The 26,807-nt window shown below is 40.9% G+C and overlaps 1 protein-coding gene across 2 annotated transcripts in view; it reads left to right on the top strand.

Moving 5' to 3' along the window:
• The window catches only part of PTPN2 (protein tyrosine phosphatase non-receptor type 2), a 70,907-nt gene extending 44,100 nt beyond the window's left edge, over nucleotides 1–26,807 (top strand). The window contains exons 3-10 of one of the 2 annotated variants that reach the window (XM_075585412.1): nucleotides 12,263–12,363; nucleotides 15,454–15,552; nucleotides 15,925–16,062; nucleotides 16,280–16,489; nucleotides 17,136–17,297; nucleotides 18,135–18,316; nucleotides 18,850–18,951; nucleotides 26,437–26,807. In XM_075585412.1, coding sequence (XP_075441527.1) covers nucleotides 12,263–12,363; nucleotides 15,454–15,552; nucleotides 15,925–16,062; nucleotides 16,280–16,489; nucleotides 17,136–17,297; nucleotides 18,135–18,316; nucleotides 18,850–18,951; nucleotides 26,437–26,458 — 1,016 coding nt within the window. In that variant the 3' untranslated portion in view covers nucleotides 26,459–26,807. Of the gene's footprint in view, nucleotides 1–12,262; nucleotides 12,364–15,453; nucleotides 15,553–15,924; nucleotides 16,063–16,279; nucleotides 16,490–17,135; nucleotides 17,298–18,134; nucleotides 18,317–18,849; nucleotides 20,350–26,436 lie in introns of those variants that run through there. The other variant, XM_075585411.1, reaches the window with a different exon arrangement.

Below are 26,807 nucleotides of genomic sequence, written 5' to 3'. Positions count from 1 at the left end.
AATCTTTCATCAGGCTCCCCAAAAAAACAATGTTTCAAGGAAGCAAGATCTTACAAGCCAGGTGTATGGTTTATAGAGAAATTGGGATTCACAACAGCCTACGCAGAGCATCATTAAAAAGCCAGTCACTGAAGAGTAATGGCCCCGGTCCAGAAATTCACTCTGGTGGTATATTGGCGTGTTTTTTGGATCACTGAGTCCAGACAACAGATACCTTGGTCTGGCACAAAATGTGGATCAACTACAAACGTCTCCTCCTTAGTTTAAATTTTTTTTTTTAAGGCTCTCTGTTTATCTGCTCTCTCCTACATATCAGTGTTCATCTCCTGTGCTTTGCCCATAACTTTCTCCACCCCTTTTACCGCTACCGTTCTCTCTCGCTTTAAAACTTTCTCTCTCACTGCCCCTTACCCGTGGAACTCCCTCACACTCTGTACGCGCCCATCAACTTCTCTTCCCACCTTTAAATTAAACCTTCGAACTCACCTCCTTAAATTAAGCATTTTAATAGCCGAGACTCTTCGCTACTGTCCCACATCTGCAGTTGCTCCTACCAACGACTGTGGCCAAGCACTGCCATCTACTGCATTTATTCCCTCACCTCCTGTCTCTGTAGGTCTCCTAACATACCACTTAGATTGTAAGCTTTCTGGGACAGGGATTTTCTTTCCTATTGTCTGATTTAGTTTGTTGCCCTTATTGTATTATCTGTATTGTAGCGGTTTATTTCGTAATGTGTTGAGTACATTGTTGATGCTATATAAATAAAGCCATACATACATATACAGTGATGAGAAAGTTTGTGAGTCCCTTAGGATTTTCACATATTTCACATTTTAAACCGAAAATGTTATTAGATTTTAATCGGTCTTGGTAATTGATAGCCTGATCAAACAAATGGCACAAAACCTTGACACTGTTACATTTGTTAATCCACAAATGATTCAACATTCAATATCCATGTGTGAAAAAGTATGTGAACCTTAAGATTCAGTACCTGGTGACACCCCTTGAGCAGCAATGACTTCCAACTAAGCGTTTTCTGTAACTGCCGGTCAGTTTCTCACATCCGTTTTGAGGAATTTTGGCCCATTCCTCCTTACAGAACTGCTTCAACTTGGTGACATTTGAGGGCTTCCTTGCATGGATAGCTCGTTTTAGGTCCTGCCACATTTCGATGAGTTTTAGGTCTGGGCTTTGACTAGGCCATTCTAAAACGGCAAATTTCTCCTCCTGATGCCATTCTTTTGTATATCTTCTTGTATGTTTATGATTATTGTCTTGCTGTATGACCCACTTTCGCTTCAGCTCACAAACGGATGGCCTGACATACTCCTCTTGAATCTTCTGATACAATGCAGAATTCATGGTTGTCAATGATGGCAAGCCATCCAGGTCCTGAGGCAGCAAAACGGCCCCAAACATCACACACCACCATGCTTGACGGCTGGGATGAAGTTCTTCTGTTCGAATGCAGTGTTTGGTTTTCGCCAAACATAACATTTCTCATTGTGGCCAAAAGTTCTACCTTTGATTCATCTGTCCAGAGAACATTGTCCCAGAAGTCTTGTGGATCATCAATGTGGTCTTTGGCATACTTTAGATGGGAAGTGATGTCCTTTTTGGAGAGCAGTGGTTTCCTCCTGGCTATCCTTCCATGAACAGTCTCTTTCTGATATTTGTCATGAACACTCACATTAGCCAAAGTGAAAGTGGCCTGCAGATCCTTGGATGTTATTCAGGGGTTCTTTGACTTCCTGGACGATTTGCTGGTTTGTTCTTGCAGAGATTTTGGTAGGAAGACCGCTCCCGGGTAGAGGGATTGTAGTCTTGATCTTTTTCCATTTGTAGTCTGACAGTGGATTGGTGGAGCCCCAAATCCTTGGAAATGATTTTGTAACCCTTTCTAGACGAATGAGCATCAATAACTGCTTTTCAGGGTTTCATGTACTTTTTCCACATACCCTGGCTCTTAATTACTCCATGATTTGTAAAATGAACGCATCCTTTTGTTTTCAAAAGACATGGAATTGGTTAATTTAAAGCCTATTGGATATTTTAGACCAGGGGTGCCAAACTAGGGGACGCACCCCCCAGTGGGGGCAGGAGATTTTGCGTGGGCCGTTGCAGAGGCCCCCTGCTGTTCCTGGCTTGCGTGAGGCCTCTGCAACACTTTACTCATCCATATTCAGCAGCCCTGTGACGCGTCCCCATGGCAATGCGGCATCAAATGACGCTGCGGGGTCATGTGACGTGACTTTTTTTTTTTTTAAACAAAAAACACCAGTAACTGTGCCCAGCCTTAGTAATTTACCGCCTTCATCTACTTTTTTTTCTCAGTCGGAGAACTAATCAGGGGAAGATGATCGATGGGCACTCACTTTGGGCAAGTTTCTACTTAACATACATTACATTTTATTTCAAACCGAAGTGAGAAATGTCATTCCCCTCACATGCTTTAGTTTAGTGTGTTCATATACAAACTTTGTACCATTCCAATCTCATGTCTATGCCTTCAGAAACGACCGTTAAATTGAGCATCGCCACGTGCTCTGCTGTCAGATACGTTCCTAGAATCCAGAGTTAAAGAACTGAAACTTTTTTTCTTCTAGTCGATAACTGAACCTCTTACAGGTTATGTGGCAGATACAATAACGGTCTGTGTTTAAAAGGTTGGAAGTTGGTCTTTTGGACACTGCACGTTTTTGAAAGTGTTCATCAAAGAACATAAAAGTCAAAACATGCACACGCCTCTGCAAATGCTACATAAGATCATGCAGAAGGCAGATAATATAACACGTTCCCAAGTGAAGAAGCTTTGGCTGAGATAAATGGCTTGTGTCCAAAGCATGCAGTTCTCGTATACTGTTAATTGCAATGTGGGGAAATGAAAACAAAAACAAACCTCTTGGCATTATACTGAAATCCCAGCTGTAATGTGTTTATAGAATATTGTACTGCACCCCTTTTTGGCAATCGCAGTATCTGGCTTACCCCACATTTACAGAGTGTGATACCCGCAGATATTTGTGATGATGGCAAAGATGGCTATTCGAATTAATTAAATGTCTTTCTTTAATAATAATAATAAAAAAAAAAAAAAAAGTTTCACTAATTCTTTGACTAATATGATATATCCTATTGTATGCAGCAATTTTTTTTTAAATGGGAAAGCTATATCAATATGTGCAAATATTAGAAGAAGAAATGAACACACCAAGGACCAGAGTATCCTAACAGACGGGACATATTTAAGGTTTTAAATACAGGTGTGTGTGGTTTTTTTTTTTAAACTGGTTTTTTAATTTGGGATGGGGTACAGAATGAAGACACAAATAGGGGGTGGGAGGTTAATCCTATGGGTAAGTGCCAGTCAGACACATCACAGTTCAGTTTCTATAGACCGTTTACATAGTTACATAGTAGATGAGGTTAAAAAAAGACTTGCGTCCATCAAGTTCAACCTATGCTAAATTTAGACAACAGATACTTTATCCTATATCTATACTTCCTTATTGATCCAGAGGAGGGCAAAAAAAAAAAAAAAAGGCCAGTGTCATATTATCCAATGATATCTAATAAGGGGAAAAACTTATTCCTTCCTGACTCCAAGAATTGCAATCGGATTATTCCCTGGATCAACATCCTTCCTATGTTTACTTATTTGGTATATCCTTGTATACCTTTCCTTTCTTAAAAAAAAAAAAAAAAAAAAAAAAAAAAGGTTGGATTTTTTTTTAAACATATATATTGTATCTGCCATCACAGTCTCCATGGGTAATGCATTCCACATTTTAACTGCCCTTATTGTAGAGAAACCTTTCCTTTTTGTTGCTGGTGAAATCTCCTTTCCTCCAACCTAAAGGGTTGACCCCGTGTCCTTTGTACAGTACTGCCCTTGGGATGAATAGTTCTTTTGTAAGCTCCTTGTACGGTCCCTGAATAAATTTGTATATAACAGAAGACAGAGAAGCCCAATGCTACATCCAACATGACAGAAATACACCGTAAAATACTTTATATATTCTCTTGAAAAAGGGTCCTTTAGTTTAACCCTTTGGCCAAAGCGTTGTAAGCTTGCGAGCCACGACAAGGCAGACACCCATTCGCAAGTCCTAACACTACCAGATAAAATACTAATATACCTCTATTAGGATTAAAATTCTCATATATAGAATATATAAGTATTTTACTGTGTGTTTCTGTCATGTTGAATGTAGCATTGGGCTTCTCTGTCATCTGTTGTATACATATGCCACGCTCAATAGCACTCCTTTTTGACACTTGTATACATATATTTTGTCGGGGCTCAGGGTTCCCAAAAAGAGCTTGCTGGGGTTTTGTGTTACATTTATATATAGTTATCATATCCCCTCTTAGATGCCTCTTTTCTAATGTAAATAAATCTAATTTAGCGAGCCTCTCCTCATAAGTTAGATTGTCTGTCCCCTTTTATTAATTTGGTGGCTCTTCTCTGCACTCTCTCTCTCGTTCCATAATGTCCTTTTCTAAGGAGTGGTGCCCAAAATTGTACTCCATATTCAAGGTGTGGTCTTACTAATGCTTTGTAAAGGGGCACAATTATGTTTACTTCCCTTCCATCCATTGCCTGTTTAATGCAAGATAAGATCTTGTTTACCTTTGCAGCTACTGCATGACTTTGGGCACTATTGCTAAGCCTGCTGTCTACAAGCACACCTAAACATTTCTCCATCAATGATTACCCCAATTTATCCCCATTTAGTTTGTGTCGCCTTTTTATTCTTGCATCCCAAATGCATAACCTTACATTTATCTGTATTAAACCTCACCTGCCATTTACCTGCCCACGTTTCTAGTCCAAGTCCTGCTGGAGAGAAATTACATCCTGCTCTGATACCACAACCGTACACAATTTAGTATCATCAGCAAAGATGTAGACTTTGCTCACTATGCCAACCTCAAGGTCATTAATAAACAATTTAAAAAGTAGTCGTCCCAGTACCAATCCCTGAGGTACTCCACTCACGACCTTATCCCAGCCTGAAAAGGTTCCATTTCTGACAACCCTCTGTTATCTATCCTTCAACCAGTTTTCAATCCAGGCGCATATATTTTTACTGAGTCCAATTTGCTTTATTTTGTACACCAACCTTGTGTGGAACCGTATCAAAAGCCTTTGCAAAATCTAAGTAGACCACATCAACTGCATTACCCTGGTCTAAATTCCTACTTGCCTCCTCAACGAAACAAATAAGGTTAGTTTAACATGATCTAGCCTTCATAAATCCATGCTGACTATTACTAATTTTATTATCCATTACGTATTCCTGAATATTATCCCGTATTAAACCTTCAAGTTTAAAAGAATCTCTACTTTAATAGGGAAAAGGAGCGGCTCAGTGTGTAAAGACACTGACTCTGGCACTGAGTTTGAAGCAGGGTTCAATTCCTGGTGTCTGCTCCTTGTGACCATGTCACTTTATCTCCATGTGCCTCAGGCACCAAAAAACATAGATTGTTAGATCTACGGGGCAGGGACTTTGTCTACAAAATGTCTCTGTAAAGCGCTATACAAGAACATGGTTGTTGTTGTTGTTGTTGTTGTTATCACAATTTAATTCTGTGTCAGAAAGTTGTACAGTCAGATACCCAGCAGTAGAGCAGTGTACACACTCCAAATACTACACTTTTACTCGCCTTAAAACAGAAACAATGCATTAGCAGTGTGCCACATGGCTGGTTAGTTGCACAGCGGCACCATCGACACAACGAACTCTAAAGCGTAACTCGAAGATAAAGGAAAGCTAATAGGTGCACTACTATGCGTCATAGGATGATGCCATAAGTTGCATACTTTCTATAGTAAGAAAGTAATGGGTATAATTGTATTCCCCCCTCCCTGTTTTCCAAAGAAAAAATTATATTATATTGAATGTTTTTTCCCAAACTACACAATCTCTCCTCATATGCGCACCACACATTAAGCATCACCTGGGTAGCGGGAATTCACCTCGTTCCCACATTAAAGATGGGAGAGACCAGTAGTCCCACCAGTTAGTTGGAAGAGGAGTTTGGTTAGTTTACTTCGTCTGTTGACCAATTCAATAGTTGATCCAACCCGCCATGGGTTAACCTTGGTTCCCATAGCCTATTTTCCGTAGTGTATCTGTCATCAAGTAAAGCTTTTTTTTGTTTTGTTTTTTTTCTCCATGGTCGTCAAGTCCCATATCTTTCCACCCCCCCTATATTTATTGATGGGCTTGTCGCTTGTTTCCATAGATTTGTAATAATAATCATCGCTGTCGAGCAATATGTTCAAAGCATCCAAATTTGTCTACAATATGTCAGTCTGCTGATCAGCACTGATCCGATATCCCATGTGGGTCAATGACATGCTATTTCAAGTATTAACATTTTGATTTTTTTTGTTTTTTTTTTTTCCAGAATGATTTGATTTGATCCTGGTACATGACACCGTATGTATTTGAAAGTACCCAATTGCCCACAATTTTTCCAACATAGTGGAGAAGTTCTAGAAATGCATGCAAGAGAGTTGGATTATAGTACCACCGGTGTAGTGTATTGATGTTAACTTTCATTTAGAGAGTGGTCTATAACTGTTAGGGCCTATGGGATCCACCCACTCTTAAGAGGTTTGCCAGGTCTCTAACCTGGGCTTCTGTTCTCTCAATGTTTACCTAGGGTGTGACTCCTACAGGTAGTGACCAATAGATCAAGTGGCTCAGTCTGCGTGCTCAATAATGGCACAATAGGTCTGGCTGAGCCAGTCCAACGGTAGTGATAGAGCTAATCCTTTGTTTCTTTCTTCTGGGTTTTCGCCCATTTCAGATGAAATTAGCCTTTTCTAGATCTCGTATGTGAGTGATGGGAAGATTCCCCGGGAGAACCTGAGAGTGTGCATGGAAGTATATTCATTTTGGATAAGGTTACCCTACCCTCATCTGCACAATTTTTCCTTGGTTATGTTTGACCCCATAGCGTTGGATTTTAACTTTGAAGTCTGAGAGATTAGCAGATTATCCTTGAATGCACTTCAGTGTTGTAGGGTTGCTGAATGCTCTCTTCGCACTGTTTGATCTATCTCTTGTCCGGGTCTATGATGGTTTTTAGGTCTCTCCTCTGTGAAGAGGTCATCGCTCTTGTGTTGCATTATAGTGAGGGAAATCCTGTAAAATAAGCGAGACTGGATGTCATGTGCGCAGACACAATAGTGTGACTGTTGCAGAGTACATGCAACCACACACACGGGCTCTCTTGATAAGGCTTATTTATTGAGCCTTAAAACATACAGCACACAAAACAAAATAGCTTCCCTTCAGCAGACAAAAACAAAATAGCTTCTCTTCAGCATAGAAAACAAGGCAGCTTCTCTTCAGCATGCAGGACTCAGACAGTTCATCACACATGTACTTTGAAAACAGACTTTATAGCCGTAATCTCCAATATTTCATTCTTGTCTCCTGACCAGCTAGCCTGCATGTTGTGTACAGCCTGGGGGTTTTAAAACACATTGATTAAGCAGCTGGGGTCAGACTAATTAAGCAGCTTTTCTCAACTGAAACTTAACCTAGTCACTGCTGCACTGCAAGCCTAAACATAGGTTTGCCAGGTATATGGCTGGTGACGTTCACGTTCGTGACCTGCAAAACTATATTCCCCACAACGACGAGCAATCTACCTTTTGTCAAATGTAGTATATTCTAGTTTAAAGGCTATTATTGTGTGTGTGTGTGTGTGTGTGTGTGTGTGTGTGTGTGTGTGTGTGTGTGTGTGTGTGTGTGTGTGTGTGTGTGTGTGTGTGTGTGTGTGTGTGTATTTTTTTTTTTTTTTTTTACAAAGTGGTGTGAGGGAATGACTTTTTGTCTATAGATGTCCACACTGTTTACTGGTCTCTTGCAGCAGGATAATGCCACTCTTTCTGGTCTTCATGTCTGAGGTGACTAATTTTCTTTTCAGAGGGGAATTAAAGCCCTTCACATTCAAAGATACAACAGACAGGCTGGTATAGCTGGCCATTTATTTGTGTAATATGACCTCTATCTAGTTTGCTGATCACCCCTCCATTTATACCCGGGGTATATTTTATGCAGTCGGTCAGGTGGAAAGCACAAAGGGCCCTTCTCATCACCAAAGTGTAGGTGAAACTGGGGCTAGCGGAAGGTGTAGTTGTACTGTGGTTTCCTGGTCGCGCGCCAGGATTTGGATTCTGACATTCTGTAGGTAGAATTTTGTGGAAACATAAAGGGCGAACTAGGGGCAACAAGATTCATAAGTGTTGCACACAACACACAGTTCAAACTTTACATGTATAGATACAGATATTGCCACCACCAAATAACCATGCACAGTACTGCTACAAGTCTCTAGTGTTCATGTAACCGTAATTTCCAGAAATGATCCTCAAATGAGTTTCTCTTTACTGGGCTCAGCGGCAGCATTTAACATGGCAGTTAAGGCGTGTTCTTGTTGTCGGCATTCGGTTGCCTTGAGTCTGGGGTTCACGCACAGATTAAGTTTTTATTTGTGCCAGGTCCTCTCAGGCCTTTGCAGGGCTACTTGGTGTTTCGGTACCATGTTTAGTAAACTTCTTTCTATTTACAAGTCGGGCTTGGTCTTCGGTTCTGGTTCCAGGTGGATTGAAGTTCGGCTGTTCGTTAGGTACAGCTAAGTTTCTGGTCTTATTTGGGGCCTTTTCTGATCTGGTGTTCCGCTCTCTGGGACATTTCTCACCTGTAAGTTATTGCTCCGATCCTGTTCCTGTGAGCTGTACAGTGCGATTATCTGCTCCTCCAGCTGTCTGACGCTGCCATCCACATCAACCTGATTCATCCATCCATGCCCCCTTCCCCACCACAGCTTCAAGTGAAGAAATCCTCGCGACCATAGTTGCCTGTTCAGTTTTAAGCTTGCAGAGAACCCTATGAAGCTCACCCTAAAAGGCTTGCTTTATTTCTCTCACTCATGCTTTCAGGTCCTGCCCGAGATTAGATTCCGTGTCAGAGCTCATCTGCCTGTATGGCGAGGTGCAATTTTTGAGGTAGCTGCTGGTGCTTTCTTCCTTTGAAAGAAGGAATCCATTTTGGGGGGAATTTCTTGGACTTCTGCGTCATAGTAGTGTCTCCAGACTGAATTTCCTGTTTGAGGGAGGGGGCCTGCTTAGGGATTCAACTGTAAGTTATCCCTCTTTTGCACCAGTGTGTGATTGGCGCGCTCTGCTCACGCGACCATTTTTCACCCGCTGTGCGTGTGCCCTTCTAAAATCTTTCATTTATTTTTTTTATGATAAAATGTTGAGCTAAGACTTGCTTGAATCTTTCTAGCCACTCCCAATTGTCGGATGTCATGGTTTTCAATGGGAGTTGCCACAAGCCAACCTCACTGTCTAAAAGATTAAAGCCGCAGTCCAAACTGTGTTTTTTTTTATTTTATATAATTTTTTTGCCATCTAATATGTGCATCAATACAATCCACACAATAAGTAATTGGCTAAATTGCTGATCGGTTAGTTCTCTTGTGACCGATCGATTCTTTTGGGAGGGGTGGGGAGGTTCACTAAATGGCTGAAGAGGAGAATTATACAGTCAGGGGAGTGCATTTGCATATTATGACAAAGTTCTGTGGGGAAGGTCATGTGACCAGGCAGTCACTAGATACAATTGGTACACTGCTAGAGAGAGGACAGGGCTCAAAAAGGGATGTGCCAGAGCCTATTTCACAAGAGGAAGCAGATGGGACTTTGTAAATGGTTGCTATAGAAACAGAAAAATGCTTGTTACATTATAAATACATTAAAAAAAAAAAATCACTAAGCGTTGTTTAAAAAATGCTACAAGTATTTTCTCATAGTACAGAACTGATTTATTTTAACCACACATGTAGGCTATTGCTTGGACTGCAGTTTTAATCTTAATCTTTATTGTTTCTGAGATGAGGACGGGGTTGGCTAAAACTAGGAAATACTTTGATTGACAAACACTCTCCCATTGAGTGGGACAGACAAAATAATGTCTTTGGTGTAATTTCTAAAGAAATAAAATTGGCTAAATATTTGCTGTAAGCACAGGTACATTTGTTTGAGACAATTACTTGCTTAAATGCTCTGTAAAATCCTGTAATCCTCTTGCCTACAGAGATTAAACCTTTCAACACTCAATGTTTCTTGTTGCCTGTGCTCAGTGGAAAATTGCATTGATTTGGTTCTTGATTTAATCATTGGTGCCTTGAAATGATAGTATGTTCAGGGTCAGAAAAATCTTTTAATGGTGTTTTTTTACCTTCCATTCATCGTATTTAAAATGTTAACATAATTAAAAATTATCATAGGAGGTAGTGTCAATAACCCAGATGTAACCATTTAAACATGTTTTTCCCCCTTGTTCATTTTGGTTCTGGCCTGGATCCCTTCAAATAGCATATAGGCTCTGACAGTGACAGCCTTATCTGTTTATAAAGTCAATCTTATTTGTCAAGTGATGCTTTACACAGAGTTTACTGTAAACCCATTTTGAAATAGCTGATGGGTGAATCATGGTGGCTGTGTGATATTCCAGTAAGGAATGAATGTGTCCGCTACCCAAGTCGATAAAATGCCCGGGCGAATCAAATGAAGCAGAAAAAGTAAGAGATCCACGTCACAATAACATTTGCAGCACTTGGATCAAAAGCTGCATTTAGTGATTAAAAATTGGCCACCTCTTGAACATTAAGGGAGACTGACTGATTTAAATCTTCTCTAAATGTGATGCATTTTTGAAGAGTACTTGTTTAGAAAGTATGCCGGGGGAGTAAAGAATGTCAGTCTCTGTTTATTTCTCATTTGACATTACTTTATACTGAAGTAATAGCCAATAAAGATGATAAAGACCGATCCCACTATTTAGTAGTTTAGTCACGTCAGCCCAGAGAATATCAAGTGATCTGTGGTACCGATGTAATTTATTCTGCAGATTCAGTGTCCTGTTTATCTGCGAATGCCACACTTTTTGCCTTGTTCCATTTGCGAGTACCTGCCCCTATGAGATTATGCTACATATCCCTGGGTTTGGGCGAGTTAGGTTGCCATATTACACAGCTTATTTCCTATAGAATACTGAGTAGAAGCAATATGTGGGTCTGTATGCCACTCTGGTTACTTAATTGGCCACTGGTTACCAGATTAGGAATTGGTTACCAAACAATCGGTTCATTTCAATGAGTTTAGAAGTCTCTCTTCGTGGTCTTGTTTGTTTTTGCTACTTGTAGGCCATGCTTCCATCATGTAAAAATGACTCTTGAGTGCTGTGCTGGCTTTCACATAGGATTTAAGGTACAGTCCGACCTAGCACCATGCATTGCCATTGAAACCAATGCAAGTGTAAGAATTCAACAATGCAGCATTTTCTCTAACATTTTTAATATAAGCCTCCAAATGTAAGATTTACTCATAGCTTTTAACATTTAGGCTTGAAAGTAACTGAACAGCACAAGAACAAATACCATTTGATGTTTAAAAGATGTTTTGCATGATGGTTTCCTGGGAGCGTTCATCTGATGCAAGAAACGGTTCAGTGAGTACAAAGTTGTTAGTCAAGGTTGAGTTGTTTATCTGCTATTGGCATATTCACTGACCAGGCTGGCTGAAAATATTTGACGTAATCATTTCTCTAAAATAGAATTCTTCTGTATTAAAGTATGGATTTTGGATGAACAATTCACAAGCAATTTTGTTTTGCAAAAAACATGTAATTGGGTAACTTTTGTATTCCAGGAAAATGAATACTCTGTGTAATAAAGGCATTAACAGTATGGCTAGCCACCATGAACCTTGTGTGTCCTTTTAAGACTGGATAGAGCTGAAGGAAACCTTAATGCCCCCATGTTTAGCTGCTAATTTCAGCATCATCTGCCAATGTTCTGATGCGGCCTGCAGAGACCAATACAAATGAACTCGCTCTTCTAGGGGAGAACTTGCCTATTGCTGTGGTTTGGAAACAATATTGGCAAGTCGAACAATATCCTTGTGGGGTCTTTGTCTGACAACCAGCAGTGGGGACTGGAAGTATTGACATGCAGATAGAATACTTTGCATGCTTTTCTTTAGCCTCACTGTGTTGCATGTCCCTGTGAGACTGAAGGACTTCATGTGTTTTTATGTATTTTAATATTCAGTGTGTGTGCCTTGACTCAAGGACATCTTCTCACTGTCCGCACCTTTTTTAAATGCATGGATTGTAAAGCGTGATTTAATAACCAATGTGTTTTTGTTTTTTTGTACCAACAGTTGATCACAGCCGTGTTAAACTTCAGAATGTGGAAAATGATTATATAAATGCCAGCCTTGTTGCTGTTGAAGAAGCCCAAAGAAACTACATTTTAACACAAGTAAGCACTTAGTGACGACAACGAAGCACTATTTTGGTAAAAAGGTAGTTATTGCACAATAAGCATAGTTGGTGAGAGCAAATAGGGTGATGAATATCAAATATTTGGGATACACAAAATAATCCCGTAATTGGAAAAAACTGGTGAGATAGCAGTGCCAGTAGTAAGGCCATTAAAAAAGCCAGCACAAGAGGTAAGATTTGCAATACTGTACACCACATAGCGTCATAGTTTGTCACATAATTTGGTAATATAAAAATAGGTTTTGCACTCCCAAAGATCGTAGAAAGAGTACACAAACTGTTGGGTTCACTCTGCCATCTTGCATTTGAGATTCCAAGGCTTATCTCGTGAAAATGAGGTCAGATAAACCAGCACAATGTGGCACCAGATTCCAACACCTTTCATCAGGAAATAGTTTTTGTTTGCGTGTGCAGTTGATATATTTTTTTAGAGATGGAGATATATATATATCTGCTTACAATTCTCCTTGTACTGTGTGTTTGTTGTGATGTTCTGCTGATGTGCAGGGTGTGGAAGTCCTGTGAGCGTGAGAAGCACACAGCACTTTCCTGGAATCATTTGCTTTATTAGGATTCTGCCAGTAAATGAGTACAGTGAGCACGAACAATGTTTCCCTGTTGTAGAAGCATTTCATTGACATTCATTTGAACCGTATCCTCTTACTAGTTACTATTTAATGTTTTATACTATACTTTGCTTTTTGGACTCGTAATTGTACTTTACTTTTCTTTTGATGAAACAGGTTGTCGACCACTTGTAGCTTTTGTATGTGAGAACAAACAAGCACCACAAGCTAGTAGACTTCTTCCATAGTACAGTGTGTTTTTGATGTTACCCGTTGACAAATAATACATCTATCACTTACATTTTTGATGCACCAGGTTAGAGAGAGGGGGAAAAAAAAGTCCGCCTGTGAGATATTGCTGGAAATTGGATGTGGAAAAAGCAACTGCTACTTTTTGACGATATGCTGGTTACCAGGAAACGCCTCGGGATTTTGGATTTTTTGGAGGGGAACGTATCTGGAGTAAATGGATGTAGCGCTTATGCCTATAATTTTCAATTACAAACTGTGCTATGGGTGGGAGCCTAAAAGTGGGGTATTGGGGGGGGGGCACCTTTTATTGACCCGAAGAACATGCTGACTATTCATTTAAAAGAATTTGAAATTTCAAATGATTGAATCACAAGGCAGATTATTTTATATCTAGTCTTAAATGATCCTGAGTGCCATTCTAAATGTGCCATTAACTAATGCGTATTTCCCTCTGATTGAACTATAAACCGCTCTTGTCCTTTTTAATCCTCTGTTTGCATGGAGTTTTGAAGATCTGCTGGCCACGTGCAGCCTATGATTTATTTTCTTGCTGTCCCCAATCAGACAGATTTCATGAAAGGCAAATCATATTTTTTTAGTTGTGCTCCCAAATGCAAATACTGTATCTAGTGCACAATCGCACAGAGCTGTTGCTCTTTCGTGCAAATTTTCTGCATAAATACTGGAATTCTTAAAGAATATACAGTATTGTATTCTGTTTTCGGATTACTTTATATTGCCAATATCTGATTTTAACCCCTTCACTGCCATTAGGACGTTTATAAATGTGGTCCTACTAGCCCCTCTCTCTTGCATCAGGGAGGGGTTGGAGTCTCACCAGATGCATTTAGTTTCACAGTAGTGGGCTGTATGCAATCTTGGTCTCTAGGTGAATGTCACACAGAGGAGACCCCAGGAGACCATACAGCAGGGATCACTTCCCCATAGATAATTAGTACAGTCTAGGAACCGTGTAGGGATTGGTCAGTGGGGGCAGTTATGTTAGGCACGGTCCCGCTTGCCTGACTACCACTGACTTTTGTTTTCACCCAGTGGGTTAAAGTGACTCATTGCAGGATACCTTTGGTTGTCTACTTTCAGAAAGTATAAGTCATGTCTGGGGGCATAATTGTTTAGTTACTGTGATTACATGAGAAAGTTGCGGTCAGTCAACATCTGTGTAATACTACTTTGTATATGAGGAAAGGGTGGTGGGTGGGTTACAAATATTGACTGCATAAAAATGTATTTCATCTATTTTCCTAAAGTAGACGAAATGGGTATATGGTGCAATGGCCAATTCAGACAATATGTAGCTAGCTATATTACATGCTGCTTTGCAAAGTATCCCCCAAATGGCAATATTTTTTGCTTAAGGAGATTGCTGAAGTCACATGACCTAATATGCATTGTGGCACCAACCACTAATAAAAGTCTTAACGTCTTAAAGGGGGAAAAAAAAGTTTAGGGTTTCGTGGATTTACCACAAAACTGACACCGTTGTTTTGAAGATTTTATTTCTAAAATCTTCAAATGTCCTTGGTCGTGCACTGGTAAACTGTATCGGCAGTGACGGAGTTAATAAATAGGTCACTGTACCTGTGGGATTATTTACTGAACACTTTGACATTTGAGATTTGGAGTCTAAGCACACAAAACTCACACAAAAAAGCCACTTCTTTTGCTCTATGAAAAATATCTGGTTCTTTCAACTAAAATGGGTTTGCACGTGTGCATCTATTGAAGTGCGCGTCCTGTGTTTATCCCCTAGCTTGCCGTTTGTTCTGCTATGTAGCAATGGCTTTTTTTCTTCTACACTCTCTGTAACATAATGCTTCAATTCTCCCCCAGTCACCACCACCCTGCCAAAAAAAAGTCTCCCACAAGTACAATAAGTACAGTAAGTGCAGGGTAGTTCTGTTTTGTGACACAGCTCTTCAGCCCCCATAACTCTGCATATAACACCTACAGTATTTCTCCATGCATTTTTGAAAATTTAGTTTTGTGAATATGGTAAGTACACGGTGCATTTTTGGAGAAAGTATCAAGGAATGCTCCTGCATATTGATTGGTCTTTAGCCATACCAAAAAGTGGTTAAGCACAGCGCTGGGCCAAGTCTAGCAATTGGATTGATTGTGGTCTAAATACTATAGTATTATATATTCCACATATAGCTTTTGAAGGTAAATGGTGTAAAATGAAAGTGGAACTGTGCTGAGTATCCGTCTCTTGTACCTTTTTTGTTCAGGGCCCTCTTCCCAATACCTGCTGTCATTTCTGGTTAATGGTCTGGCAACAAAAGAGCAAAGCAATTGTGATGCTGAACCGAATCATTGAGAAGGAAGCGGTGAGTAGTGTTTTCAGTGTCATTTCTCAGAAATTAAATACCTCTGTGCTGCCAGATGTAATCTGTTTCTATCTAATCTCTATCTGGGGGGGGAGAAACTGCATTTCTGTACGGCTTAGTAGTGGCATACGGGATTTCCTGGCCTTGGCAGACCTAAAATTGGCATCAATTATTTGCAGTTCTGACTTTTATGAAGGCCGGATGTCTTGGAAACTGCCGACTTATGCAGTGTACTCAGCCCCTTTAGTGCCAGCGTGCTGGACGTCCATATGACACTAAAACTGCCCTCTCTAATATAGCCCGGTGTTTGCAGTAGATGTGTATGCATGTTACTAATTCTGCACTTTGTGGCCTTTGTGTTTCTTGATGCAGGTGAAATGTGCACAGTACTGGCCTACTCCAGAGGAGGAGGTTCTGCTGTTCAAGGAAACTGGGCTGTGTGTGAAGTTATTATCCGACGATGTCAAATCCTATTACACAGTTCGACTGCTGCAGTTACAAAATATTAATGTAAGCAACTTTGATTATCATAATAACCCTCTTACCCCCACACACTGTAATATAACTACATAAGTAACCAGAACAGAAGTATGTAGGAATTTTCCATTGCTACCATTTTCATTAAAAACCAGGGTAAAGCCACAAGAAACTGATGGAGTCTCTGCTTTTACAGTACCTTTATTAATTGGCGCCAACATTTTTTGTGATTTTTTTTATTTATTTTCAGACCGCAGAAACGAGAGACATTTTCCATTTCCATTATACCACGTGGCCAGATTTTGGAGTACCTGATTCTCCTGCTTCATTCCTTAACTTCTTGTTTAAAGTCCGGCAGTCTGGCTCTCTGGGTCCTGAACACGGGGCTGCGGTTGTACACTGCAGTGCAGGAATAGGGCGCTCTGGGACATTTTCGTTGGTTGACACCTGTCTTGTCCTGGTAGGTTTCTCTCCCCCCCTGTTCTATAGTCCTACAATCTGTGATCTATAATGCGGTTTCATGTGCCTTTAATGTTGTCCTATTTCCCAATGTCCTCTCTGCAGTGAATAAGAATGGTTTCCCTTTAATTCTAGTGTTTTTGCTGCTGGCTTTTTCTCTGTTATCAGTCGTCTTTAGCATCCTTGTATGCTGTATTACTGTGCCTTTGCAAGAGCTGCTCATTAGTCAACCTGTCTGCCAGCCAGATAAACAGGCCACAACCTGCAGTTCCCTGTGTAATATCTGTGGCTCCTGGGTAACAGCAGAAGAAACACTTGAGATGTTAATACTGGACTGGCTCTTTACAAAAATATCTGATGAAATGCTTTAATGGGACATTCCCACTCCATTTTAAGTTCAGTTAGGAAACGGAATCATAACTATATGTATTGAGATATTAATTTGTACCACATTCAGAAAATGACATTTGCTCCTTCCTTCCGGTCCTAAGATGCAGTGTGTAGTTCTGTTCTTAGGTCTCTAAACAAGTAAATGCCAGGTTGTTTACTTCATGCTGCCCATCAGATCTGAAAGTATGCCGTGATCTACTTTTCCTATGACTTCTGCATGTATAATTCTTGTAATTACTGCAAACTTCTGTTGCCAGATGGAAAAAAGGACGGACCCATCTTCAGTTGACATTAAGCAAGTATTGTTGAACATGAGAAGTTATCGAATGGGACTAATTCAGACTCCAGGTCAACTGAGGTTCTCCTACATGGCCGTATTAGAGGGAACAAAGTATATAATGGGAGACTCGAGTCTACAGGTTAATATATATATGTAATATTATTCCTATCCAAGATTTGAAAAGCTAAAGACACATTCTGTATGCACTCCATACTTTAATGGTTCATTGGCACTCCGGGATTCCTTACCTGAAAATGGGTAAGCAGCGCTATAAGCATCCTGAGCCTGACTAGCTAAAGCAGGGGTGGCCAACTCCCAGTCCTCAACGGCTACCAACAGATCAGATTTTACTGGATATCCCTGCTTCAGCACAGGTGGCTCGGTTATAATGACTGGAGTTGGCCACCCAGGAGCTAAAGCTTTTTATGCATATGGAACAGACACCGATGAAACATGATTGGGGCTCTCCCAATACCACAGCAGCTGATGCCTACTGCATGCTGCCAGTACTTTCTTACCCCTCTTCAAACACCAACGGTGAAACTGGTACTGTTGGCCAGCATTCTTTTGCCTACTGCTGAGTTTGGGGAGGGAGGGGGGTGTGGTAATAGGAAGTTGTACAGCACAGGCACAACATTTCAAGCATGCCCGTGCACTGATTTTGGTTCATTTCAGTTTTATTTACTGTAAGAAGCCATTTTAGGCTAAAAGTGTAGTGGTAAATAACACTAGCTGACAACACAGTCCATCAGCCTAGGACTGATCAGATTTGCCTGATTTGACTTTATGTTGAAACTCCGGTGGATATGTTGAACCCACAAGTGTATAAAGTCCGTCCATCCCATTTGGTGCATCATATAATACATAGTGAATTTTGATAACCTTTTATATTCCCGTGTTTGATTACTGTAAACTAAAGAGTTATACAGGTACTGTTTATGTTCTGTAATTTGAATACAAACATTTTGGTTTCCAGAACCAGTGGAAGGAACTTTCCAGAGAAGACCAATCTCTCAGTGCAGACACCTGCCCCGCTCCTCAGAGACAAGCTGGAGAGAGGTTCAACGGTAATGGGCTCTCGACAGAAGAACAAGAGCAAACTGAGAAAACGGACGAATTATGCGATAAAACGCAGGATGGTGACGGCGATGCAGAAAGGTAAATTACATTTTAATTCACGTTGGACACACAAGGCATCAGAATAAGCTGGCAATCAACCTTATTTCTTTTGTTACTAAAAGGGCTTGTAACTTATTGCAAAAAGGTCATTTTAGAATAGGGTTACCTTTCGGTTTTGTGTTGGATATGGGGTTATTGTTTTTCCAGTGTTCTCTATACCTCATGGTGAAGATCTACAATTGTAAAATGACAGCTGCTGGTAGAAAGGACTGTATAGTCATTTATCATCGTTTATTTGTAAAGCGCCAACATATTCCGCAGCGCGGTACAATGGGGCTATAGAGTTATGTATATTACAAACTGTTACATACAAATGAGGACTGACACGCACAAACACATACAAAGACGTAATGAAGGCCCTGCTCGTGAGAGCTTACAGTCCAGAGGGAATGAGGGACAATGTTGGAACAAGGTCAAGTGACTGCTCATTTATATATTTATTATTTAATATATGTATGTGTGTCTATTTATATATTAACATGTTGGCCGTTACCATTCTTTTCTTACTCCAGTACAATTCGGAAAAGGCTGCGAGAGGATCGAAAAGCCAACACGGCACAGAAGGTGCAGCAGATGAAGCAAAAGCTGAGTGAAGTGGAACGAAAAAGAAAAAGGTGGTTATGCTGGAAACCTTTTCTCATTCCCATAGGGTTGGCTACAGTCATTATAACAGGAGCGTATGTTTGTTGGAAAATCTATTCTCCAGGAAATTCCTTGTAATACGGTGCTTCTGTGGGCGGTGTCTAATAGCGGACAACCGAAAATAACACTGGGTGCTTTCACTGGTGCAGCCCAACACCTGAGATTGGTGGGTGCATACAGATTGGTAACAAGCACTGTGTCCGATGGCTTGTTCCCATGTCATCCGTATCTCAGGACATGTTACTGCAGCTTATGTTGGGGTCATCAGTTCCTAACTGTAGCTGCTACCTTTTGTAGAGAAGAGAAATGGTACGTTTTAATCTATTTCTGTGCATTATTTTTGTTTCACATTGACACCAAACGTTGTTGAGATCCATCTTTCTTGCTGTTTTAAAGGTTACCTCACAAGACTATCTTTCTTGTATGTGCAAGGTAGTAGGGTTACCACTTGGGTAATATAGTGGTTTCTCTCACACAAGACTTTTCAAGACCGTTGGCTTGCAATGAACCCCTCCTACCATGTATGAGTTGGGTATCCCTTATTTTATATTAGGGGTGAAGAAAATGTCATAGGATCTGCCATCCTGTTAATCAGTGAGACCATGACTGGTAAAGGCCTTCAAATATAGCTTCATTTCCGTTTTGTATTTGATATACAAGTAGGGCTTAGTTTTTCAGCGTTATTTTTAGTGTGAACTCCATTAACCAAGCGTTCTGAGGACCATTACCTGTCAGTAACAGTCTGCCTGGACCAATTAACACGCAGGGTTTCCAGGGACTATAAAGAAAAGGTTCTTTGTGATAGTGGATAAATAATGTGGACGCCTGCGGCAGACTTCCAAACGTCCGGTTTCCTTGTATGAGCGTCTTAAAGAGTTGCTTATTATGCTGATGCAAAATGATGACCAGTTCTAGCGTAGAGCACTCTACTTGGCTCATGGTGGCCATTTATTCGTAATCCTTCCAAATAAGCAATAAACTTTAATAGACATAAACAACGTACACGTTCTCCAACTACTGACATCGGCATCATATTTATATCTGTATAAAATGTAACTAGTGTACAGCTGCATATGTAATCTTTCCTTTTTTTTTTTTTTTTTAGTGTATACTTTAGTGATGACAACATATACATTTCATGGTGGGAAACGGAAGTTCTTAATCGTGGAACATTTACACAAGCATGCACGTAACACAAGAATGTAACCCCGCTGCTGACAGAGAGCACCTCCCCTTTATAATCTAAGGGTGTGGTTGGGCAATTACAAATACCCACAATGGCTCTATGAAATCATTTAGCGCGATAAATACCCAATAGAAAACAAAAATGTGAAGTCATTAAAATATCTCTTAGCCCCTTCCTCTCTCCCAATGTTTCTTTCAGAGATGTGGGGGGAAGGGAGGGGTTTAGTGAGACGTGGGGGGAAGGGAGGGGTTTAGTGAGACGTAGGGGGAAGAGGGGTTTAGTGAGACGTGGGGGGAAGGGAGGGGTTTAGTGAGACGTAGGGGGAAGAGGGGTTTAGTGAGACGTGGGGGGAAGAGAGGGGTTTAGTGAGACGTGGGGGGAAGGGAGGGGTTTAGTGAGACGTAGGGGGAAGAGGGGTTTAGTGAGACGTGGGGGGAAGAGAGGGGTTTAGTGAGACGTGGGGGGAAGGGAGGGGTTTAGTGAGACGTGGGGGGAAGGGAGGGGTTTAGTGAGACGTAGGGGGAAGAGGGGTTTAGTGAGACGTGGGGGGAAGAGAGGGGTTTAGTGAGACGTGGGGGGAAGGGAGGGGTTTAGTGAGACGTAGGGGGAAGAGGGGTTTAGTGAGACGTGGGGGGAAGAGAGGGGTTTAGTGAGACGTGGGGGGAAGGGAGGGGTTTAGTGAGACGTGGGGGGAAGGGAGGGGTTTAGTGAGACGTGGGGGGAAGGGAGGGGTTTAGTGAGACGTGGGGGGAAGGGAGGGGTTTAGTGAGACGTGGGGGGAAGGGAGGGGTTTAGTGAGACGTGGGGGGAAGGGAGGGGTTTAGTGAGACGTGGGGGGAAGGGAGGGGTTTAGTGAGACGTGGGGGGAAGGGAGGGGTTTAGTGAGACGTGGGGGGAAGGGAGGGGTTTAGTGAGACGTGGGGGGAAGAGGGGTTTAGTGAGACATTGGGGGAGGTAGGAAGGGGTTTCGCGAGACATTGGGGTGAGGAAGGAAGGGGTTGAGGGAGATGACCAGCGCGTGGATTCCTTTGATAGCCTTTACATGCTGCAGCTGACTCGGCTCCTGGCTCTGCCCCTCCCTGTTGGCTCCGCCCCCTCCCCCGCTGCTGATGCAGCTGAAATGGGGGCGTGTGGCTGGAAGCTCCGGTACACGCCTCAGCTTCACACAGACCCCAGCAACCAGCAAGCTATAATACCGCGGTAATAAATAATGGTAAGTACCGAGTTACCATCCATTTTTATTACCGCGGTATTCCGATCATAACAGTATATCACCCAACCCTATCCCCAGACACTTCAAACATCGTAAAAACCAGGAACTGTGGTGATCTTTCTAGTTACCATGGTTTGCCTTCCCCGCAATGACAAAATAACGTCTATTTTTGTATCCTGTCACAGTGGGGACAGCCAATTAGAATTGTGAAGCTGTACATGCAAACACCTGCTACATGGAGGATGGGTGCTTGCATGCGTGTGTAAGGGTCGTTAAGACAGACTGTATATTTAACATAATTATAATATCAGTAGTAAAGGATACTTTTCATTCCTTTGCCTCTGTAAATGACATTTCTTTTTATTTTAGTTTTTTTTTATCTCTGGATTGCTGAAACCCTTTTTTTCTTTAATAGTTGCCCCAGGACACTGAAATGTTAGTCTATATGTGGTGTGCATCCTTTTTTCCAGTCCACAAAGGCTGTAGCAGTCACATTTTGAATTATTTTTTACGTCCTTTTATTGGTGGAGGAATGTGTTGTAGTCCTCCTGACAGTGACGGGGTAATTGTAGCTGCATCGTGCATAGAGCAGCTACTGTTCTCCTCTTTTGTGACAGTCCTACTGTTCAATTTGTAGATGTTGATGCTTATCTTGGATCTGTTGCTTTCAGGCTCCTCTCGTGGTAGTTTGTAGCATAAGAGGAAAATTGAATTTCACAGTGAGTGAGTTGTAGGCTCCTCTAGCAACAGAGTAGTTAAATTGGCAATCTTAACCCCCTGACTTTCCTCCTTTCACCAACGAAAATGAAAACATTTGCTATGCGTGCCCCGCTTCAGGGGAAATGCATCGTGGGTGGTTAACGTACTGATAAAGATGACCAATTGGTAACACTTTGTTATTTGGTTTGCCGGAAATATTCTGTCTCTATTTTTATTGCCAAAGAGTATAGAGCGCAGTAGCTCAAAACTACAGTTCTCTCGCTAGAAATAATATAATCCCACCCCAAAAGATCTTCTGTTCTTTAGCTCAGTTAAGAAAAATAAGTAAAGGACCCGGTGGGGTTTAGAATGACTCTGCTTTTGTTTCTGGAGTATCTGATGTAGTACAAAGTTCTAGTAGCCATATTAGTTTTGGGGAAATGTAGATTTGTTGTAGGTCGAAACATTTTAGGGGATCAACATAAGGGTTCTTTGGGGACATAGTGTACAGCGTTTCGAACCATCATAGGTTTCTTCTAGTGTACTGTTAATACTTTTGACCACCTGAAACACACTAACCTAACTCCTTCTGGGACTTTTCAGATAAACACCTCAAAAATAATTCCTGTAGATTGTACCCTCAAGAAACTAATTTTCTCCTCGACCAAGCAACCAATAGCAGATGGGTAGGAAGCTGCCTTTGTTTAGCCATACTGGGGGAAGATGGGACCTCTTCATTTTGCCCCTCAAAGACCTGCTGTTTTTAAGGGGGTTTATTTCTGATTTGAAGAACATCTTTCGACTAACCCCACATTTTCTTGGATGTTCTGTTTATTTTGATATTCTTCTCCCAACCATGTGCATTCTGGGTTTCAAAGTCTGGCTTATTCTGAATACAAACAGCAGCACACTAACAATCACAGAATGCTTATGGATATGATTAAAAAAAACCAGAAGGGGAGCACATGGTATTGAATATTTGACGTTCGTGGCGGGTATGCAGGCTTAGGCTTTAAACCGCCACAAACTATGTATGCTTTACCGTGTCCAATAAATTGTTTATTTCAGGTTCTGTCGAATTAGTTTACTTTTAAAGGTGCTGTTCCACATTTCAAAATTGTGAGCTATCATTTTGAAAATACTCAGTTTCCGGTTTGAGAGATAAGGATGTAGCGCTTTTTTTTTTGTTTGTTTTTTGTTTACGGCACATGCCAAGATTTCTGGCATTTGTGATGACATTGTCACACGCAGAATGTGTAATATATTCTGTGATATTTGGTATTGAGCATTTTGCTGTTTTTGGGGGCCTACATTTCCAAAGATAATAAAATAAAATGATGAAACGACTGTGAAGTGTTAGAATGTTTAGGGGTAGGTACTAAAGGTTTTCACTTTATTACAATTTCAATGTTATGTGGAACTATCCCTGCATTAATTCTTGCCATAAGGAATAAATTAAAGATCCTCTATTGTGATGTACACAGGTGGAGGTGTGCATACGTGTTCATCCTTAATACATTTACACACATACTCAGGTGTGTGTGTGTACCCTCGTATGTGTATGCGCACACACACGCACGCACGCACACACACACACACACACACACACACACACACACACACACACACACACACACACACACACGCGACCAGAAACCCTTATTTCTATAACTTTTTTTTAAAATGCTTGCCTTTTAATTGTGTGTTCTGTGTACTTCCTTGTTCAGTAAGCCACATCACTGTAGAGCTAGTAAGTGCAAAGTTGGCACTTATTCATAGGAGATCATTACAGTTTATTAGTAATACATGTAAAGAAAGGTTTGAGGTAATCATTTTATAGTCGGAAAATAAACGTGTCTTTACCTTCAAATCCGTTTGTAATAATTCTGAATTCTGGAGTGAATTTGTTGGAGAATGGGAAGGGCTTGTTAACATCTGTTCACATTCACCAAAGTTTTTTTTAAAGTTGTTTTTTTAAGCCCAATAGTTGGGCATAAATATTTTTTGTATGCTGATTGCGTTGCTGTGCATTTAGGAAACAGAACGTAAAATGCACTGCATAGCACTTTGTTTAGTTTTGCTGCTATGGTATTACTATGAGATTGCAGCGAGCTGCAAATGTCGCGCTTCATTTAGTACAAGTTGTTCCTTTGACCCGTCCGATGCTTTCCAGCCCTAAAACGCACAGCGCAGCAGTGTCACGGGTCCCTCTGGCAGTGGAAGGGTTATTAAGTTGGCACGTAGTTTTTAAACATGCGGGTTGCATCATAAGGTTTTATCTAAAGCTAAACCAGCATTTACAACCTTTGTTTTGTCTTTGAAGGCAACATTCATTCCAGCAGATTTAAAAAAAAAAATTTATTTGTTGCTCATTTTGTCTGGAAATAGCATTGTTTTGACGCAGTTTACTAGGTCAGTCATTCTTTGGCCGCTGTTAATAGGGGAGGGCTCATCCCATATGACATGGATAACCTCCTTGGGCAAGAGGTAGAGTTGTACACAGTTGTCTTTGTTCTGCCTCCTTAATTTTGTGTGTTAAATGAGAAGAATATATTGTTGAGCCCGTGACAAATCCTTGTAATGTAGCACAGTTGTAATAGTGCATTTGTCACTTGAATTATTCCAATGAATTAATTTCATTTAACATCATGGCAATATAACTGCAATAGTCTTCCTGTCTGTTAAATCTGGACCATATAGTTGGTTATACTTTTTCACTTTATTTTGTATTTGGGAAAAAAAATAAATGTCTTACAAGTATATTGTCTGTCTGAGTCTTTATTTCAGTCACATTGGTACAAGGTTATATGTATTAATACATATACATGCAAGTTTGTTTCCAAACTAATACTGGGGTAACTGACAAACATTTAGCGTTCAATAAAAGACAGCTGGCAAAGTGTGGCCACTGCTAGTGTTTTGTAATGTAGTACATCTGGATTCTGTTTGACACAACATTACAAGCATCTTGTTGTTAAAATGGGCTAATCTGATTAAGCTTGATTGCTGCTTTCCATGGAAAATGTCTGCTCACTAGGTTTGGTTTTATTGTTGGAAAGGAGAATGCTGTTACTTCATGCTCAACAGTATTTTCCATAAACCATGGAGGAGTGTGATATATATTTAATCCCCTTTTCAGAGAGAATGCTTCCCGTATAAAATATTAGTAAGCCTACATTCATTGTACTTATTTTACACCCACACAGGACATTCTTAAAAATGAGATGCAACTCCAGTGTACAGTATACAGTGTTTTTTTTTCTGGTAAAATATTTTAGATCTACTAGGGCTCAGCCCAAGCACGCTTAGCGCCAACCCCACTATCCGCTAAATGATGGGTTTGACTTATTTCCCTGCTCGCTCTCCCCATCCCCTCCCACCCCCCTCTTCCTTCTTCCCCCAACCCCGCCCTTCCTTCTCCCTTCCCCTCTCCCCCCTTTTCCCTCCCCCTTTCCCTCCTCTCTCCCCTCCCCCTTCTCCCCCTTTCCCTCACCTCTTCCCCCTCCTCTAACCCTTCTCCCTCTCTTCCCCTCTTCCCTTTTCCCTCTCTCCCCAATCTTTCCCTCACTCCGTCCCGTCCTTCTCCCCATCCATTTCCCTCCTCTCTCTCCCTTTCCCCCCTTTTTTTTCTTTTCCCTCTATTCCCATTTTCCCTCTCCCCATCTTTTCCCTCTTTTCCCTCTTTCCCCATTTTCCCTCTTTTCCTCTTTCCCCATTTTCTCTCTTTCCCCATTTTCCCCATTTTCCCCATTTCCCCTCTTTTCCCTCTTTTCCTCTTTCCCCCATTTTTCCTCTTTCCTCTTTCCCCATTTACCCTCTTTCCCCATTTTCCCTCTTTCCCCATTTTCCCTCTTCTCTCCTCCTTACCTCTTCTCTCCTCCTTACCTCTTCTCTCCTCCTTACCTCTTCTCTCCTCCTTACCTCTTCTCTCCTCCTTACCTCTTCTCTCCTTATGCAACAGACTTCCTCTTTCTTTCTTTGTCTGTGTTCAGTATGGAGAGTCAGAGAGCTATACAGTTTAGACAGGTCACCAGGCTATGTGCATTATGCTGTCACTGATGAGCTATATCTCAAAACTTTTTTCTTTTTATATAATTAAGTAAAATATCAACCGACGCGGACTGTCACTTTTCTCTCAATCTATGTGACAAGATGACTTTTATCAAAGATGTGTCCATGTGATTTGTGTTACATGGTTACTAAACGTTTGCCACGTGCAATAATATATAAAAAAAATAATTGGTATTTATTTTAGAAGGCAAGATGTTGGATTTGTTTTGTTTTTAGCCCTTTTATTTTCCAATTTTTCTCCCCAAACTTACTGAAACGGTCATTTTTTTGTTTTGCATTGTGTCATAGGCCCAGGCTCCTCGACACCTAAACCTCCACGGCTTGTGATTATTCTACAGCAATTACACTGCGAAACCCTTTGACATGCAAAGCAAGACATGAAACCCTCTCCGGGAACAAATGTCAGGTCTAGTAACGAACTGACCTCGCTCAATGTGTTATCTGTTTACCACGTAAACTACTCCATCCAGGGGGTGAAGAACATCACCAGCATGAGACTTTGCAGAACAAGCTCACTTCATGTGTTGTCCGGTGTTTTCTAATGCATGCATTGTAGAAATATATGTAAGATACATTAGAAGAGTACTTTGTATCGTTCTGCCATTCGCATTGTATTTTTATACTTTTTTGGCAGCATTAAATATTTTTTTAAAATGTCA

The sequence above is a fragment of the Ascaphus truei genome, chromosome 2 (assembly GCF_040206685.1).
Source record: "Ascaphus truei isolate aAscTru1 chromosome 2, aAscTru1.hap1, whole genome shotgun sequence".
Classification (NCBI taxonomy): domain Eukaryota; kingdom Metazoa; phylum Chordata; class Amphibia; order Anura; family Ascaphidae; genus Ascaphus; species Ascaphus truei.
This window is presented reverse-complemented; position numbering and strand designations above follow the sequence as displayed.